The sequence below is a fragment of the Prionailurus bengalensis genome, chromosome A2 (assembly GCF_016509475.1).
Source record: "Prionailurus bengalensis isolate Pbe53 chromosome A2, Fcat_Pben_1.1_paternal_pri, whole genome shotgun sequence".
Lineage (NCBI taxonomy): Eukaryota > Metazoa > Chordata > Mammalia > Carnivora > Felidae > Prionailurus > Prionailurus bengalensis.
The window spans coordinates 153,645,894-153,665,409 of NC_057348.1; the positions used below are offsets into that span (position 1 = coordinate 153,645,894).

The 19,516-nt window shown below is 42.5% G+C and overlaps 1 protein-coding gene and 1 non-coding gene across 2 annotated transcripts; both read left to right on the forward strand.

The window, feature by feature from the left end:
- The first annotated feature begins 12,537 nt into the window (after positions 1-12,537).
- TRNAR-CCU lies at positions 12,538-12,610 on the forward strand. The gene has a single exon. It is a non-coding gene; the product is annotated as a tRNA-Arg (tRNA).
- Positions 12,611-13,136: 526 nt separating this feature from the next.
- Positions 13,137-16,881, forward strand: FMC1 (formation of mitochondrial complex V assembly factor 1 homolog). Its single transcript, XM_043589699.1, has 2 exons — positions 13,137-13,361; positions 16,395-16,881. Exons 1-2 carry the CDS (start codon positions 13,218-13,220, stop codon positions 16,596-16,598), a joined length of 348 nt encoding a protein of 115 aa, XP_043445634.1. The 5' UTR covers positions 13,137-13,217; the 3' UTR covers positions 16,599-16,881.
- Positions 16,882-19,516: the final 2,635 nt, after the last annotated feature.

Genomic DNA, 19,516 nt, shown 5'->3' on the forward strand with positions numbered 1-19,516 from the left:
ACATAAATTCAGCATACGCACTTTGCTGCACAGTACCTAGCATTTTTTCCAGTTGTCTCAGAGATCATTCCACATCAGTACATAGGGGTCTGTTCTGTTCTTTTTGACAGCTCAGTCTTCCATACTTACGGTATCATCACGGTTTATTGTATTTATTTTTATTGATGAGCACTTAGATTACTATCACAAGGCAAACGGTAACATCCTGTGTATGTACATCACACGGAAGTTCGTTTTGGCGTGGGCAGTAATGACCTAACATCCTAGATTTGAAAGTCAGGGTCTGGAATCTCTGACGTTGCTTCTCATCCAAGTAAAGCTTTGAGAAATGCCTGGGAAAATCGAGCTCTTGTTTAAAGCAACTTGGAAAATTGGAAATAAAAGCAGAAGAGGTGACTCTGGGTACACCAAGGGTGGGGTCACACGCGAGGGAGATCATGAGTTTCTTCAAAGGACAGCCCCCTCTGATGTGTCACGCGTGTCCTTGCCTCAAAAACGGTGGCCCTTCCTCGTCAGTGTGTGCCTTGACATGGCTTGTTTTTTTCTGTCTGTATATTTACCTCTTCTGTGCCCTGTGTCTGTCCCTTTACCATTTCCCCACTATCTTTTTTCTAGTAGGTGGCATAGCATGAAGGAAAACAGGCTGACATTAGATGGGTTCACGGGTCCCCGCTCTGAAGCTGTGACGCTAATTTAGACAAGATGCTTACCTTGTAGCCTGTTAACTTATTTCTACAGTGATGATAGCAACGATGGGGTGTGTGGTTGAATTAAGAAACTGGCTGTGGAAAGCACCTAGCATAGTGCCTAGCACATAAGAGCTAATTAATGGTGGCTACATTATTCTCTCTCTCTCTTCTGCCTTTTTTCTTCTTAAATTCATACTTCCTCTTGCTCTCCTAACTTCCCAAACTATAGAGGTGAACCATAGTGGTTTTTTTTTTTTTTAATCTTTCTTAAAAAAAAAAAAAAAAAAAGCTTACAGTACAGGAGTGGATAAATATCAGAATTCTTTGATTGCAGATGTCAAACCCCTGGCTTAAAAAGTAACCAGAAACTTGTCTAAAAAGTAAAGTCTGTTAAACACAACAGTAAAGAGAATCTTTTGGTTCGTAGAACTGAGTTGTGTAGAGGTGAGCCTGGAGTAGGGGAAGCTTTATCCAGTGATTCGGCGTCCTCACCGTCTAGCCGTGTCTCTGCCCTGGCATTCGAAGTGCCAAGATTTCACAGATAGCCCTCTGACAGCCTCAGGCTCTCCCTTCGTGGCCAAGTGGCCGCTGCACTTCCAAACTCCATGTGTGTGTCGTGTGTTAGTTTATTTTTGCCTTATGGTACCTCACGTGCAAAGCAGTGCGTTAATCACGTGCCTCCAATCATAGTACATGGTTCACCATCACTCAGTACAGCAACTCATTCCCTCATTTTATTATACATTCAGCTTCTCCTTCCTTCCTTAGTCCCCAGCGCCCTGTGTCTCATAGGTGCCCTCTTGATATGTGCCCCTTGTTATGCATGTTCACTTCTAAAATAGTGCTATTTTGGGGCGCCTGGGTGGCGCAGTCGGTTAAGCGTCCGACTTCAGCCAGGTCACCATCTCGCGGTCCGGGAGTTCGAGCCCCGCGTCAGGCTCTGGGCTGATGGCTCGGAGCCTGGAGCCTGTTTCCGATTCTGTGTCTCCCTCTCTCTCTGCCCCTCCCCCGTTCATGCTCTGTCTCTCTCTGTCCCAAAAATAAATAAACGTTGAAAAAAATAAAATAGTGCTATTTAGTGCGTGTACAAATTTCATTTGTACGAACGGTCTGGGCCTATACATTTTGCTCTTTCCTACTTTTCTCACTTTTCTTAAATTTGTCCATGTTGCTATGTGTACATCCTGTGTGCTGCTGCTTATCACCGCGTAGTATTCCATACTATGTATCCACCACGTTCTACATACCCGTTCCTCTGGAGGTGGATGCCTAGGCTGCCTCTAATTCCCTGTTATTGCAGGAAAGGCTATAGGCCGTCTCCTGCCGATTGCCTGTTCATCTCCGCTTATTATTCGATTGCGTTGTATCCTTTTGTTATAGATAATACTCTCTTACCAGTTGTAGGTGTGCTTGATATTTTAGTCTGTGACCCCCCTTTCAACTTTGTGGAGGACATCCTGAATTGAACAGAAAATGTTGACTTTTAATAGTCAAATTGATCTATTTGTCTACATGTATGTTGAGGCGCTTGTTAGGAGATATTTCCCTATCCCCGTGTCACAAATATATCTTCCTGCTCTTTCTTCTATTAACTTTATAGTTTTAAATTTTCTCCGTAAAGGTATTGTTCATGTATTGATTTCTAGGTACTTTATAGTTGTCGCTTTTATGAGTGGTATATTCTTCTCCATTCGATACTCTCATGGTTTTTGTGGGTAACGAGGAACGCTGTTGATTTCTGAAAGTTGAGTTTGTGTCCAGCAACTTTGCTGAACTCTCCTATTCCAGTAACTCATCTGATTATTTTATTAGCTTTTCAATGAAGATGATCATATCATCTACAAAAAATGACAGGGCGCCTGGCTGGTTCACTTGAAGAGCATGCGACCCTTGATCTTGGGGTTGTGAATTCAAGCCCCATGTCAGGTGTCGAAATTACTGAAATCAATACATAACCTTTTCAAAATGACAGTTTAATCTCCCTTCCCAATTCTTTCACTTTCGTCTTATCTTAGAGCATTAGACTGGTCCTTTAATACTATTTAAACAGTAGTGTGAAAGTGACATCTTTGTTCCTTTGTTCCTTGTCTCAATTTTCTCAAGTGTGGTGTTTATTCTAGGTTGTTGGTATATAGATTTTAAGAAGTTAAGAAAGTTCTAGTCCTAATTTTCTGGGAATGCTGATCATAAGTGTGAACTGGATTATAGCAAGTACATTCCCCCTAACCCTGATACATGATCAGCACTTCCAGAAAATTTCTGAGAAATGTATTCATAATATTTTCATTCTTATAATCTTCATTTTCTTTGTTTTCCTCTTGCATTCTGTTTCATTTATACGCATCTTCTCCCTTGTCCTCCTTCAGTCTTGCCAGTTTTCTTCAGTCTTACTAATTTTTCAAGGAATCATGAATTTTATTGGGTGCATATATGTTCGTTACGGTGATATCTCTTTAATCTATTTTTTCCACCAATATATAATGTCCCTCATTTTTCTTTATGATGTGTTTTGCCCTGATATCGCAGTTATCTATATTCTGAATAATATCCCATTGTATGAATATATCACATTTTTAATTTATCCATTTATCAGTTGATAGACACGTAGGCTGTTTGTACATTTTGGATATTGCGAATAATGCTGCTGTGAACATTTAGGTACCATACTCCCCCACCCCACCCCTGATCCAAGTGGCATACGTTCCGAGACCCCCAGGGGATGCCTGAAACTGTGGATACTACTGAACCCTCTAGATCCTATGTCTTTTCCTATGCATACGTACTGATGATAGTTTAATTTGTAAATTAGGCACAGTAAGAGATTGTCAATAATAACTAAAAATAGAACAATTATAACAATATACTGTAATAAAAGTTATGTGAAGATGCTCTCTCTCAAAATATCTTATTGCACTGCCCTCACCCTTCTTGTGGTGACGGGAGATGACCAAATGCCTGCATGATGAGAGGAAGTGAGGTGAATGACGTAGGCAGTGTAGCATAGCATTAGACTACCCCTCACCTTCTGACTCTGTGTCCGAAGGCAGATCACCTGCTTCCAGCCCATGGTTGACCGTGGGTGACTGAAATTGCGGAGAAGGGGGACCACTGGACAGGTTTTTGAGTGGATGTATGTGTTCAATTCTCTCAGGTGTGTACCTAAGAGGCCATATGGTAACTCTGCGTAACTTTTTGAGGAACCACAAAACTGTTTCCCACAGTAGCTGAAACATTTTGCACTCCGACTAGCAATATGTGAGAGCTTAAATTTCTCTGCATCCTTGCCAGCACTTGATATTTTCCGTTTGTTTGATGATAGCCATCCTGGGAGGTATGAAGTGGTACCTCATTCTTTTGATTTGCATCTCCCTAATGACTCATGGTGTTGAGTATCTTTTCATGTGCTTATTAAGTGGTTAGTATATTAGTATAATTATAGTATATAGCTTAGTACATTAAATATAGAAGTACTTTTTCGAGGCGAGTTCCCAAAGAGACTGTGTGCTGTAAAGTCTCTGAGGCCTTGCATGTCTGAACATATTATCTTTGCATTCTCACATTTCAATGAGAGTTTAGCTGGATATAATATTCCAGGTTATTTTCCTTCATCACTTAGAAAACATAACTTGATTGCGTTTTGTCTCCAGTGTTTCTTAGAAACATCGATGTCAATCTAATTCTTATTTTTTTGTGGACTAGCTGCTCCTTCTCTCTAGCTTTTAGAATTTCATTTTTGTCTTGAATGGTCTTACATTTCACTAGAATGTGTCAAAGTTTTAGTTTTTCCATATTTACCCTGTGTGGTGCACCATGAGATCTTTGTATTGGAATCTTTTTTATCTTTAATTTTTGAAAGTTCTGGGGCGCCTGGGTGGCTCAGTCGGTTGAGTGACCGACTCTTGATTTCAGCTCAGGTCGTGATCTCATGGTTTGTGAGCTTGAGCCCTACATCGGGCTCTGTGCTGACAGTGTGGAGCCTGCTTGGGATTCTCTCTCTCTCCCCCTCTCTCTGTTCCTCCCCCACTTGTGATCTGTGCTCTCTCTCTCTCAAAATAAATAGACTTTAAAATTTTTTTTAAAAAGTTCTTAGGATTTCTGTAAATATTCCCTTTCCTAAATCTATTTCCTCTCTTTCTGGGACACATATCATACATATATTTACATCATATCACCATCATCATCATCATCATCATCATCTCTTTAATGTTCTCTCATATTTTCCATCTCCTTCCAGTACCTTCTGAGAAAATTCCTTGAGCTGATCTGGATCATTATTCATTTTTCAGCTATGTAGTCATTCTTGTTTTTAGCCAATCTTTTGGCTTTATTCACCTATCACGTATTTCATACCCACTATTTCCATTTGGTTCTTATAGCTGCTTGTTTGTTATTATTGCTCTCCTATCTTAGTAAGGATCTTTACCGTGCTTCTTTTAAGTTCTTGTTTTGTCTTGTTCCATTCTGGCTTGTCTAGCACGATTCGTCCCAGTTATTGTCTCTTTTGTGGTGACTCTACTCCTCAAATATCTGATGATTTTCACTTGGGAGCTTGTTTTGTCCTGGGCTTATAAACAGCTTTTTTAGCTGGTGATGTATATACCAAGGGGAGGGGCCAAGCACCCTAGCATGTGCTTTTAAGAAGTGGGTTGGGAGCCTCAGGAGCATTTCCCAGAGCAAAGTCCCAGGTACCAGAGTCAGATTTTGACCCACACTGTGGGTCCAGTCACATGGGTCATTATTTTCTGCAAACTTGCTCACAGTGGCTTATTTCTGTATATTTGGTGTTTTTTTTTTTAGTATATATCCCTGCACTTTATAACTTCAGCTATGGGCATTCTTCGAGGCCTAGATTTTTATAAAGTATGTTCCTCTAAAGGGCATTTGAGTTTGCTTCTTCCAAGCTCCTAGGAACATTACCAACCCAGGACCACTTCAAACTAAATGTTAGCTTAGGGATTTCAGGGCCTCAGAGATAGGATGAATTTCAGCCACAAATGCATGTGAATGGTTATTGCTAGTAGTGAGGAACTTTAGAAGGCTCTCCACCCTGCTACCCTACCCTGAGCTGAGATTAAAACAGAAGGGTCTCAGGGCTCCTGGCTGGCCCAGTTACTCTCTGACTTAGGGTTGTGAGTTTGAGTCCCACATTGGATGTAGAGATTATTTAAACAATAAAATCTTAAACACACACACACACACACATGCAGAAAAGTCTCTTCTTGGTGAAGTCAGGGATATTTTTTTCATTCCCACAAATGAGGCCAATGTTAGGGGTTCCATCATTTTGTAAGACTTTTTGATCTGACTCCCACCATGCTAGTCTGAGGCATTTTTTCCCTTCTGACTGTCTACAGTAAATTGAAATCCTGACTACAGGCCACCAGGGATCAACAGATAGATATCCTCAGGGCAAATCAGTGCTCATTTTCCTAGTCCTCCTCCTTCCTCACCTCTGGCTACTCTGGCTCCCTTTGCTGTCAGCTCTGTCATGCTCTGAAAAAGTGTTTTTATGTGTTTGTTAAAATTTCACTCAGTGCTTAAGGCGTTTTATATTGAGAGATTTCTCTGCACGCCTAATCTTTCATAATGTCAAAAACAAAAGTCCTGTATGTATTTTGTATAAGCTCATTATCTCTCTATGTAAATATATAATACGCAAACATTAGTATTGAATATGAAATTATAATATATATGCTACGTAGTATTTAATTCTATATGAACTGTACATTCACATAAGCTAATTATCTATGTAAATATATAGTATGCAAACATTAATATTGAATATGAAATTATAATATATATGCTACTTAGTACTTAATTCTATATGAACTGTACATTCACAGTCCATTTCATAAGTCAGACTCTTGCAGATCACCTACAGCGCATCAGGTGTCCTGATGTAAGAACAGGAGTTCCATAAGGAGGAGGGGTTGACAATGGTGACTTCATTTACTAAAACGGGACTCTTTCTGTGTCAGTTTCACCAGAAACCCCAAAGGCTGAGAACAAAACCATAGGCGCCAATCTGTCCACATTCTAAAGGGAGGAGGAGCCAGATCACCTATGCACCCACCCTAAGAGGTTGTGAAATGGACCCCGGGAAGCACTAGCTCAATACTGGGAAGGATTAGCTCGGCATCCACCGCAGGCTATGGAAGAGAATGTGAGAGGATTTCTTTGGAAGTAGCTGTCTGTATGCTGGACGTTTCCCCTTCTCCCCAAGCAGGGGAGGGTGGCGGGTGCTCCCTCTTTGCTTCATGCCAAATGAGGGGGCGCTTCAAGAGGACCACCTGGGGAGTTTGATACAGCCTGCGGAGTTTCAGGGACAAAGGGACTGGTGTCTGACTTCTTCCTAAAGTCTGAAGACAAACTGTCGGTGGCTAGCTCCTTGAGAAGACAGAAGAGGAGAGAAGACTGCGCTCCAAATGGCTTGCACGCCCCAAGTTCCTGGGTTCCCGAAGGCTTGCTGTGCTTCTTGAGAGAGGCAGGCGGGTTTGGCCATTTCAAGAAGGAGTCCAGCCAAAGGGAACACCTGGAGGGAGGAGATGACATCAGTGGCAGGGAGGCTGCTGGAGACCGAGGGGCAGGGGCAGGCACCCTAAGGAACTAGAGACGGCATGGCCCACAGGGGGACGACAGGTGCGAGATCCCCAGTGATGGACGGAGACTCGAGAACCCGTGAGGAAGCGCCTGTGGGACAAGCAGCCATGGCTTCTCCTACTCCCAGGGGACACCGGCGCCAGCTTACAACTCAGCCACTCACGTGAGACTTACCCCCTCTCCTTCCCCTGCGGCCACACGAGAGCAGGCCCGGAACAGCCACGAGCGGGAAGAGGTCCTGTGTGAGAAATCAAAATGACGCTGACCGTGACCCCCCTTCTCCCTCAGATTTCCGGGCCGGGGAAGGGAAGAAGTTTTAAAATTAACTGACATTTGAAGTTTGGATCGATCACTCGATGAGACTTGTTGATAGCCAGAACAAGAGACTATTTCTGAAATGATGATGATGACAACTCTTCGGCCTGTTTGTTACTTTGCAGAGACTGGAAAAGCTGTAAATTTCATCCAGGCTCACGGGAGACCAAACCGTGACCTCAGGTTTGTCGGGGCATTCACGAGAAAACAAAGTTACTTTCTTTTTACACAAGTCTGGCTTGTTCCAGGAACAGGTTGCCTTTGAAGAGGTGACCAGCCGATCAGGGGGATGGAGACGAGATGTTGGCCAGGTCCTCCAGCCCTCGTGGCTCATTTTCCAGCCGACGGCAGTCTCACCTTGTCAGTGAGGAGTCTTATTGGGTAAAGTCTGGGGTTTTAATGTTTTACAGACTGGACTTTTTTTTTTTTTTTCCAAACCAAAGAAAAACCGCCAATTGTCCTGTTATCTCTTGGAAGAGCTGCGTGAACTGCCGCCGATCTCATGCTGGAAAGGAAGCCTTCAGCCAGGAGGTCCGCAAGCAGCAGGGGTTGAGAGGGATACATCGCGGCTCTCTCTGCCTGCATCTACGGGTCAGCTCGCCTGTTAACAGTCACATTTGCTCCTGAGTATTATAACGTACTGAGCTGATATGCTACAGGATGTCATCAGTTAGGTTAATTGGATGAAAAGTAATACCTTTACATGGAAGAAACTATTACGTAATGCAAAGTAGTCATGAAAATCCCGTACACCACAAAGAGACCGAGTGATTCGCTTGCTGCAAAGTATCTACCAGAGTGGCCAAACTTAAAAATGGCTCTTTTTCGTTTACGGAAGTGTTTCTCAATTGCTCTCCTTTTCTGTGGCGACAGGAGGCTATCAGGAGTGTGCTGCCCGTGAGGTCTGCAGTCTGTTTTTTGACAGCCCGCACTCATTCCCATATCCCTCTGTGTCATGCTCTCTCTGTGTCACAGGGACTGGACTTACGGGAACTACATCTCCCAAACTCCTTTGCCTTCCAGGTTCTGGATGTCATTTCTCTCTGCCAGGGTATTCATGTGAGATTTTTGTAGGTGGGAGGAGAAAGTGGTGTTATTTTTTTCTCTGGCAGCACCTTGCAAAGTGGGTAGGTCCCGGGAGACCTGAAGCTCCGCCCCAGCCTCTAGGTGACCTGTCAGCCGGCGCGTCAGTACTCGGCTCAGCTCTGATGAGCAAAGGGGGCGCCTTGCATTCTTCTGACCTGGGTGACGGCAGCGACCTTCTAGTGACTGCTTAGAACTGCTGAACGTTAGTGGCAACTTCCCCAAACTCCGGCAGTCCTTCCCATAGTGCCGCAAGCATCCCAGTGCCCTGCACTCAGTTCCTGTTTGCTTGAACAGCCTGCAGTGGGTTCTCTCTTGGTGACTGACCCCTGATGGTCACAGCGCCTACCTAGCTGATATTGTGAGAGAAACGAACATGCCTAATGGGTCTCGTTGAGTTAAAAGTAAGTTTTTAAAGTGACGAATGAGGCCCTGACTGCCTCTTTAAAAGAAATTCATGCTATGAAGAGAGAAATTTAAGAATTGATCTTGAGAAATATTTATCACTATGTGATTCTGTGGCCCCAAATAATGTGTTAAACCAACATTTTCAAAATATTGAAACATATTGAATTGCATTGTTTTCAATAAAGGAAACAATAATCTTTCTTTACTGAGAGAAGTTAGGACGTTTTTTACTGTTAATAAATAAAATAAAAATATTTTCCAAATATTGTATATTTCATTTTTTTTTTTTTAATTTTTTTTTTCAACGTTTATTTATTTTTGGGACAGAGAGAGACAGAGCATGAACGGGGGAGGGGCAGAGAGAGAGGGAGACACAGAATCGGAAACAGGCTCCAGGCTCTGAGCCATCAGCCCAGAGCCTGACGCGGGGCTCGAACTCACGGACCGCGAGATCATGACCTGGCTGAAGTCGGACGCTTAACCGACTGCGCCACCCAGGCACCCCGGTAATTTATTGTTTTTAACTGGATTGCTAACGTTGAAAAGTCAGGGCACTGCATACAAATGCTGGATTTACAACCATTGACAAATCAGAAGCTCTGGCAACACTAGGTCCATGTGCCGACTTCACACCAATGAGACTGAGCCCAAAGCGTCCAGCTCCTTTGCGGGAAGTAGCCGCCCACCTGGCCTGATTTATTCTTGTGTTACCTGCCTGGTCTCTGCTGTAGGGTTTCGGGGTTTCTATTCCTGTAACTAGGAATAGAAAGATTTTCTAAAGCTGCAAAACCGAGAAATTTGGCTAAATCGTCTCTACAAACTTTTCCAGACTGATTCGGTGTTTTGTTGCTGCGCAGTAATTCCAAAACTTAGTGGAATTATTCCCACACAATAGCCATCTTATCATCTTCAATGATTCTTCGGGTTAACTGGGTTTAGCAGGGCAAATCTCTGCTTCAGCTGACACCGGCAGAAACTGTGGACATCTGGACATCCGAGATGGTTTATTCACATAGTCGGCAATCGGTGCTATCAGACGAGAGCTCACCTCGGTCTATCCCAGTAGCCCTCCTTGTGCCATGGGGTTTTCATAGCATGGTAGCTAGACAAGAAGCAGGAAGTGAAAGTTGCCGGTTTTAAGACCTGGTGTTCTACAGAAGTTCCAGAATGTCACTTCTGCTACATTCTATTGGTCAAAGGTAGTCACAAAGCCAGCTCAGATTCAAGAGAGGGAAGGGTACGTGGGACAGGAAATAAGCTTCACCTCTTGATGTAGGGAGCAACATATGTATAAAAAGAGAAGACTGCTGGAGGGCCATCTTTGGAGACTAATGGCTACATATACATATACATAAACATTTCATGAGTATTCACCCTTTCCTAGTGTAAGAATGGCCTAGAGAAGAAGAGTCTCTTGGCCATGCAGTAAAAAGGAATTCACAATTAGTTATTTCCCGTATCACAACATATCAAGTTATTGAAGACCTACTTCCAAAACATTCTCCCAATTCCTCAGAGCTGGTTTAAATTCGCTACATTTTAGAAAGCTGGTTAAACAAATTTATATTGGTAAATAACAAAAATTCAGCCGAGTGAATTTGAAAGATCTAATCAACTTAGGAATCAGGCAGCATCCCCTCTAGCAAGTATAGGGGAGTTCCAAAGGGCTACAGAAAAGGAAAGGTTTTTAAAGGTAGAGAGTTGAAAAAAGGAAATTATTAGCTAAGAATCCATTGTTTTAGGCAAGGTTGCCCTCCTAAGGGGAACGGATGGGGTCTATCAGTAAATGTCTCAATGCTGACCAGGAAATTTCTGCATTGACTGGTTATAGGTTCCATTGGGGGGGGGGGGGCTAGGTGTTAATTCTTGGTTTAGTGACTTTCGGGCTTATCTAAACGACACCATTTTTGGCCTGTGGTTTTTCTCTTTAACAATGTTCAGAGAAGAATAACTGATAGCATTCTCCCCAGCCCCTACTGCAGATGAGATGTGCCTTTTATTTTTATTTATTTATTTAAATGAAATTTATTGTCAAATTGGTTTCCATACAACACCCAGTGCTCATCCCAAAAAATGCCCTCTTCAATACCCATCACCCACCCTCCCCTCTCTCCCATCCCCCATCAGATGTGCCTTTTAAAATAAGATACTTGTGAATTATAAGTTGATAAATATTTTATGAATGCCACAGGGAGAAATTAATTCACTCATATGAAGTCATTCTAGTCTGGTTTCCTCTAAGGTCGATTCTGGAGGTGTCAGGATTCCAGCCAGAGTATGAACCTTAAAGTTACCTTAAAGTTGGCCACTGTTCTCCAGACAGGGACCTAGGAGGAGGGACCTATTAAGAGAGGGAAGTAGGAGTCTGCGCGGTTGCATCCTGATTCACGGGAAAGATAATGAAACGGAGACACAGGTAATCCACACGTAAAAGGAAAGATTAACATGTCATCTAGAGAATCTAGAGGAATGCACAGGTGAAATAAATCATTTTCGCTTTACCATACTGACCACAAAGGCCTAAAGCAGTGTCTGACCTAGACTTCTCAAGGAAACTGGAAGCCCGAAAGGTAAATATTAACACAAATGGCTAAACTTCAGGAGGAGAAAATAAGACAAAGGGAGGCGAGGAAGACAGAGAAGTTGAGATACCTGGCGCAGAAAGAGTGTGAGGAAACGACTAGTGAGAGATGACGGTTACGATACAGGCAAGTCTCCGGGGCAATGGAGAGCCACTGCGAGATTTTAAACGAGGAATTAAGGTCGCTGATAACTCAAGAAACCCAAGTTATACAATTAGACACAGAATCAGAAAAAGAACTACTAATTATTTCTAATTAACTAATTCCTAGCGAATTAAATAATAAATTCCCGCTGTCCTACGTTCATCTCTGACGGGGCAATTCAGAAGGTAAGCTACACATTCACAATTCGCCAATGCCTCTGCGGAAACGGCCTCACCCCTACAACCGGAAACAGAAAGTGACCGCTGCGGACGCCACCTAACGGCGTGTTGGAGCCAAGCTAAGTGGGAAAGCCGCACCACCGGAAGGGGCCGGCTGTTTCCGGTAAAAATCCGACCCAGCCGCAACTCAGAGGGCGAGTCTCCGAGATTCGGCCAATGTGCCCCGAGCGCTCGGCTCCGCGACATCGTATGCCCGCTTTTGCGCAGGCGCGGGGTTACCGGGCAAGCAAACGCGTACGCAAAACCGTGCGCGCGCCCGTCCTCCGTCCGGCGCATCGGTGCTGATTCGAGGGTAAAGCCTTTGGAGCTGGAACGCGGACTCTTGTTCTCTGAACTACAACTCCCAGCATGCCTCACCCCTCATAGTGGTACTAGGTGTGGTTTCTCAGGATAGGTTAAAAGGAGACCTAAGTGACGATGACGTACCAAAGAGGAAAAAAAAATTGAATATGTTGTTGGAGCGCCTCGCTCACAGAAGCCCCAGTGGCCTAATGGATAAGGCATTGGCCTCCTAAGCCAGGGATTGTGGGTTCGAGTCCCATCTGGGGTGGTGAGACTTTTGTCGTGTGAAAGGATTTTTGCTACTCTTAAAGAACTATACCGAAATATGCTAACTTAATTTTACCTTTTAAAAATGGGAAGTATACGTGTCGTTTTCCTAAGTGTTGGGCTACTGCTTGAGAGAATAAGCATATTCCATTTCCTTCTTCTGAGCCACCACAGTGCCGTAAGATTTCTGGAAAGTCAGTGCTCTGAATTCTGATATCCCCTCTGGGTATCTTCCGTGTTCTAGTTCAAATCAACATCCATTCCCACCAGGCCCACTTATTCTCGAGACTCCGCGGTCAGTTAATGACGTCTTAAATGACGCAGTCACCAAAGACCCTCCTTTCCTCTAGCCCGGCCTTTCTCGGTGTTTCTTAAGGAACTTTGAGTCAGTTACACTCGGCTTTCGTTTGCTTCTGTCTTAACTCCTGAGGGCGCCTCTCGACGTTTGATTAGTAAAGCTGTGCGGAGAAGGGAAGTGAGACATTCCACTACTCGGCGATCGAAGGGGGGACCCGGCAGTGTCGGTCCGACCGTACCATTAAGCAGCTGGGCGGGGGTGAGGGAGTTAGAGGGGCGTAGGGCGCCATTGGGCACCACGCTCCGAGGACATGAAAATGGCGGCCTTAGGGTCGCCGGCACGCACTTTACGAGGCCTTCTACGGGAGTTGCGCTACATGAACGCGGCCACTGGCCGACCCTATCGCGACACTGCAGCCTATAGGTACCTCGTGAAGGCTTTCCGTGCGCATCGGGTACGGAAGCCCGTGTCCGGGTGCTCCAGCGGCCGTTCCCTGAGGAAGGAAGGGGGAAGGGGGTGAGATCTAGCTGGGGGGTAGGGAGCGTCTGGCCTCAGCCCCTGCATTTCTGAAACTGACCCTCCCACCCAGCCCTGGTTCTGGCCAAGCTTACCCAGGCCCTAGTCCTTGGTCTATGGCCTAAGCCCGGGGACTAACCAAGGAGCGGGGATTTCATTGGCTGGTCTTTTGCAGGTGCAGAGGACAAAGTCAGAGCCATGGAAGTGGAGGGGATGGGGCGGGGGTTGGTAAAAGAGAGATGCACTTGATGGAAAGTGTAGGGTCACCAGCTGCAGCTAGATCAACCACTCTCCTCATCCTTCCCATGGTAGTTATTCTAAAAACCATTTTTTGAGGCGGAAAATAACTGTAATAAGATGAGGAATATTAAGAATTTGGCAGGAACCGTGTTTCACTTATGTTGTATTTCATTCCCCATTTAAAGGAAATGGTGCCTGTGGAGCTGAACTAGAGATCTGTAATGACATTGCGCTATCACAACATTAATGTGATATCTGACCAGATATATTTTTTCCTTCTGTAGCAGATAAATATGAACATATGGGAAGCCATCCTTGGGAAATTCCTTTGTGAACTCCACACTCCATATTCCCGTTAGGCAAGATCGGGTGGAAGATGTTTTATTTTTCAAATGGGGCAACTGAGGCTCAGGGACCCCGTGCAAGGACTTGTATAGGAACAACTAGAAGTTAAATTCCCAAATAACCGGTCTTCCATTTAATAGCTGTCTTTAGAATTACGGATTGGGCTTTGAAGGAAGTTGCAAGCTATCTCCAAAATAGTACGTTGGAGAGTCATCTTGGGCTTTAGGGTAGGAAACTGTCTTTTGAGCAATGTGGGAAAAAGGAGAACCAGGATCCTGTTGAATCTTTAAGCTATGGAAGTTAGAATGCATTATGTTAGAACTAAAATTCAAACATTTTTACCTTTTTATCAAGATCTATATATATCAAGATATATATATATATATCAAGATATATATATCAAGATATATATATATATCAAGATGTATATATCAAGATATATATATGTATATATCAAGATATATATATCAAGATATATATATATATATAATTTTATCAAAGTAAGCTCTATACCCAACGTGGGGCTAAAATTCAAAAACTTTTTAAAGGCCACAGTGTTAGGGACTTCTAGGAACTTGGCTAAAATGATGAATCAGATGCACACGGGTCCTGTCTTCTTACGAAGAACTCTACAGGAAAGCACTTGGAATAAGAAAGTGCTAAGAGCATAAACAACAGGAGGTCCTTGTATAAAGAAGGATTTCAGGAGGAAACTAAGCAGGGACCTGATGTGTAACTTGGAGTTTGCAAGCAAATGGGGGTTGGGGAAGATGAGGTCCAGGTCGAGAAGCTGCACAACTGAAAAGCCCAGAGGTGAGAACAGACATTTGAGACTGGTTGAAGCTTAAGGTGTGGTAGGTGAAGTAGAAGTTGTGGTAGGCAGGAACTTATTAAACTTCATTGTAAATGTAATGGAAGGTCATTCTAAGATTTTTAAGATGACATGATTATAGCTGTACCACCTTATGGGGGCATTATTGCTCTTGAGAGGCTCTCAAATTTTGTGTAAATTCATGTTACAAGTTTCAGAAACACAGCAAGGATATGAAGAATGGTTTGTTTCCTGCTGGCTCAGAGCTAGCTCAATAACCATTTATGCCCATTTTCTCCATCCTTTCCCTTAACTGAAGGGGTTCAGTTAGGGAGGAGCCTCTGCCTTCTCCTTAGAGAAAAAAAAAAATTTTTTTTTTTCATTTGATTTCATTTGGTCTCTTGTGATTCATATACTGTTTATATATTGCTGACCCTTCTGTCCTGACTCATGATTCAGGCTTAGCTGAATCATGGCCTACACTAACAGAATTCTTGTTTCCAATCTTTATCAGTTTTGGTGTTTATTATAGAAATGGATGTTAACCTTTTTGTTCATTCACAGATTTTTACTTATAAAAAGTTAACTGATTAAAGCAGATAGTTCTTTTTTTGAGCAGCTTATGAGTGTTATTTTCGCATATGTGATCTGCAGATCTTTTTTTGTATGTGTGATGTGCAGATCTTAAACCACACTTTCTGGTTTTCAGATTCCAACTCTACATATTCAAGTAAAGAAAGGTCAAACGGGTTTACATAGGCAGTGGTACACAGAGGTTAATCTACATTTAGAGAAACACAGGGCTCCTTAAGTATTTTAAGCTATGTACACATCTCGGTCTCACCTTTTCTTCCTTTTCTCACAACTTCAGAACGCAAAGTTAAATAAAGGACAGTGTACTAAATCTGGGAATTAATTATGATGAAGAAAAAACAAGTTTGGAATTATTGGCGACTTGTGAATGGATATCATTTCTAGCTACTTAACAGTTATCAGAATATGGGTTTTTCAGATGGATGAGTAAATTATAATGAATAGATGCATATTAATTTTATATATAAAGGCTTCATTTTGTTATGTTGAGGACAAAGCTATTATTTTTCAGACAAAATGGTTTTACTTTTCATTGAAATGATAATCATATACCACCTTGACCAAAGTCAGAAATATAAAAATCAGACTCATTTGTTTGAAGGGGAGAAAGTTCTATACACCTTAGGTGACATTAATGATTATAGTTTCCTATCTCTGCCAGTAACCAACTATTGAGCCCCTCTGGGCTTTAGTTTCCTCATTTGTAAAACAAGAGTGTTGAAATGACTTTTTCAGTTATTAAAATATGAGGACACTCAATGAAACTCCTCTGTGAAACTCCTTGTAAACTTCCTCTTCAATTAGAGGTCAGGTTCCCTAATCAACGGAGTGTCTCTACATATGTAATTAGTATATACATATGCATGTTTATATTTCCTCTGTGCAGTTTACTTCCATTCTAGAGAATGCTTATTAGATCTCTCTGGCTCTGTATCTGTAGCTGGGCTGTTAATAAAGTATGTGACCTTGCTGCTTCTCCAGGTTACCAGTGAGAAGTTGTGCAGAGCCCAACATGAGCTTCATTTCCAAGCTGCCACCTATCTCTGCCTCCTACGCAGCATTCGAGAACATGTGACCCTTCATCAGGAATTTCATGGCAAGGGTGAGCGCTCAGTGGAGGAGTCTGCTGGCTTGGTGGGTCTCAAGTTGCCCCAGCAACCTGGAGGGAAGGGCTGGGAGCCATGAGAATGGAGAGATTCCTTGGATGCTGCCTTCATACAAGAACTTAATCATTTCTATGTATTTATCATTAAATTTGTTTCTAAGTTTAGGGTTTTTCTCTAATTTTGTCAACTGAGTGTTTCTTAGGTTTTATTCTTAGTGAATTTACTGAACTTCTTACATTAGGCTGATTGATGCTCTTCATTTTTTTAAAACTTTATTATTTTTATTTTTAAAGTATACAAACCTATTGTGTTAAGTAATTCAAATGGTATAGAATATAAAATAAAAGCTTCCTTTTCTTTTCCCTTGTCCCTCCCTTCTCCCATCCCTGTTAACTGGTGAGAAATGTTGCTAACAGTTTGGTGTGTGTCTTTCCAGCTATTTCCTGTCCTTATACACGCATACAATTATATTTATGCATGCCCGCACACGTGCACACACACGCACACTTTAGTACAAAACACAAAAATATGATGTGTTTTAAGTTAGTGACAGGAAACAGGTGGCATACTCAATTAAATAGGGTTGCTGAGGAGAGTTAATGAAGGGGTAGATAAAGATGCGATGCTCCTAGAGGCTAGCAACATAGGCTGAGTTGACCCTTAGGTGTAGGAATATGACCACCACTCAACTGCAGGCTGCAGAGAGGAAGTCCAGGGAGAGGGAGATGGAATGAGCATAGTGACTTATGCCTTCTAATCTGTCAAATTGTTATTCATCTTGAATTCTCTATCAGGGTAAAGGGCTCCCAACCACACACTTGGCTGACCGAGTAAACTACTTGGGCTTCATTCTGTATTCCTGACTCTTCTTAGTCTCCATATCTAGTCAATCAGTTTTTGCTTCTGCAATGGCTCTGACATCCCACCCCCTCCCCCCCCCCCCCCCCCCGGCCGCCCCCGTCTCTTCATTGCCTCTCTTCTTGTTCAAGCACTAACAGTCTTTTGTCTGAACTACTAAACTAGTCTCCTAAATGGTCTTTTTGCTTCTAACATTCTTGAATAGAAATTACTCTTTCTGTGAACTACCAGTGGTTATCTGTGACCACTTTGTGGCCTAGGTTGGTTTCTTGTACACACGTCTTACAGCTTCTTTTTCCCTGGACTCAAGCTCCTGAAGAGTAAGGGCCAGTCTCATGCATCTTTGTAGGCTCCAAAGCACCATCCATGGTGACTTACACGTAGCATTATTCCATATTCTGAATACATAGCTCAGTACTACTCGCTAGGAGTACAATCTGAACAGAACTATTCATAAAGCATTCCAAACACCATCTCTTCTAAGAGATCAACATAAAAACAATAGTATTAAGAGGTCAAACAAGCATTTATTCAATTAACAGATCAAAAGACTGGAAAAATTTAACACACTTTGTTTCCCATTTTATTTCATGAGCATGAGTGTATTATTTTAATGTTTATTTTTGAGGTAGAAAGTATGAGTGGGGGAGGGGCAGAGAGAGAGAGGGAGGGAGAGAATCTGCAGCAGGCTCCATGCTGTCAGCCCAATGTCCGAAGCGGGGCTTAAACCCACAAACCGCAAGATCATGACCAGAGCTGAAGTCAGAGTCTCAACTACTGAGCCGCCCAGGCGCACCAGGTATGAGCACATTATCTGAAGATGTCTTACTTTTATAAAATAAAGAAAGCAAAAGGACTAGGGTATGTTGATGTTTTGATTTCCTTTGTTGTTACAATATCATATATACAATAAAGTTTGGGGTGCCTGGGTGGCTCAGTTGAGCATCCGACTTCGGCTCAGGTCATGATCTCACAGCTATTGAGTTCGAGCCCCACGTCAGGCTCTCTGCTGACAGCTCAGAGCCTGGAGTCTGCTTTGGATTCTGTGTCTCCCTCTTTCTCTGCCCCTCTCCTGCTTGTGTTCTCTCTAAATAAATAAACATTAAAGTTATAAAAAAAAATAAAGTTTGAGGCAGAATTGCCTAACCAGGGTAAGATATTTATTATGGGTTTGAAGTGATAGAGACCTAGGTTTTAACCCACTTTTGTAATTCACCAGCTGTGTTATCTTGGGCAGATTAGTTGACCTGAGTTTGTTCCCTCTTTTGTAAAATGGGAATGCCAACAAGGTGGTTGTATGTAATAAATACATAAAATACTTGCACAGTAAATAAGGAGTACTTGACAAAAAGAAAATCTTACTATTTTAATCATTTTACTATACTTTCCTTCTTTTATCATGAACCCTTCTCTAAACCCCATTGCCACCTATCTTCTGGATTATAGACAGGGTTTTTTTTACTTTGATTTGCTCAGGCAAATCTTTTTTAAATAGATTTTTAAGATTTTATTTTTAAGTATTCTCCATGTCCAACACGGGACTCAAACTCACAACCCTGAGATCAAGAGCTGCACGCTCTTCTGACTGAGCCAGCCAGGTGCCCCTGCTCAGGCCATTTCTATCCATGTATGTTCAAACCTGTACCTTTTACTAATGGTCTTACCAACAAGAATTAGTTGAACTCAGTTTTAGAAATAGAAGGAAATGATTTTGGACCACAAGCTATTCAACTTTCTATCTTGGGAGTTCCAAGAACTGAGGTTTTTGCACTGTGTTAATTTGCTGCTCTAGTGTTTGATGTGCTACATGCTTTGTCACATTCCTTTACTTTGCTGTCTCTTTTACCCTCGCTCCTTTATTTTCAACTGCTTCCTCTCACTGAATTATATAGTAGCATTTAAATATGTTCCAGGCTCTTTCATCTAAAAACATACTCAACCTCTTACACAAATGCCTTTTAAGTTACTACCTCTTCATTTAAAATATGAAATAAGCTGTATTGAAGTATAATATAATAAATATATCCATTTTAAGTGTGCAGGCCAATGAATAATGACAAGTGAATACATCTGTGTAAGAACCACCCCATGAAATTTAAAGAACCTTTCTGTAACCCCCAAAAGTTGCCCTGTGCCCCT

Bases quoted from the DNA above. Each gene is read 5' to 3' on its own strand.
- FMC1 (XM_043589699.1), top strand. From the start codon at position 13,218: ATGAAAATGGCGGCCTTAGGGTCGCCGGCACGCACTTTACGAGGCCTT. The intron at 13,362-16,394 runs GTACGGAAGCCC...CTGCTTCTCCAG, and splicing joins AGGCTTTCCGTGCGCATCGG to GTTACCAGTGAGAAGTTGTG.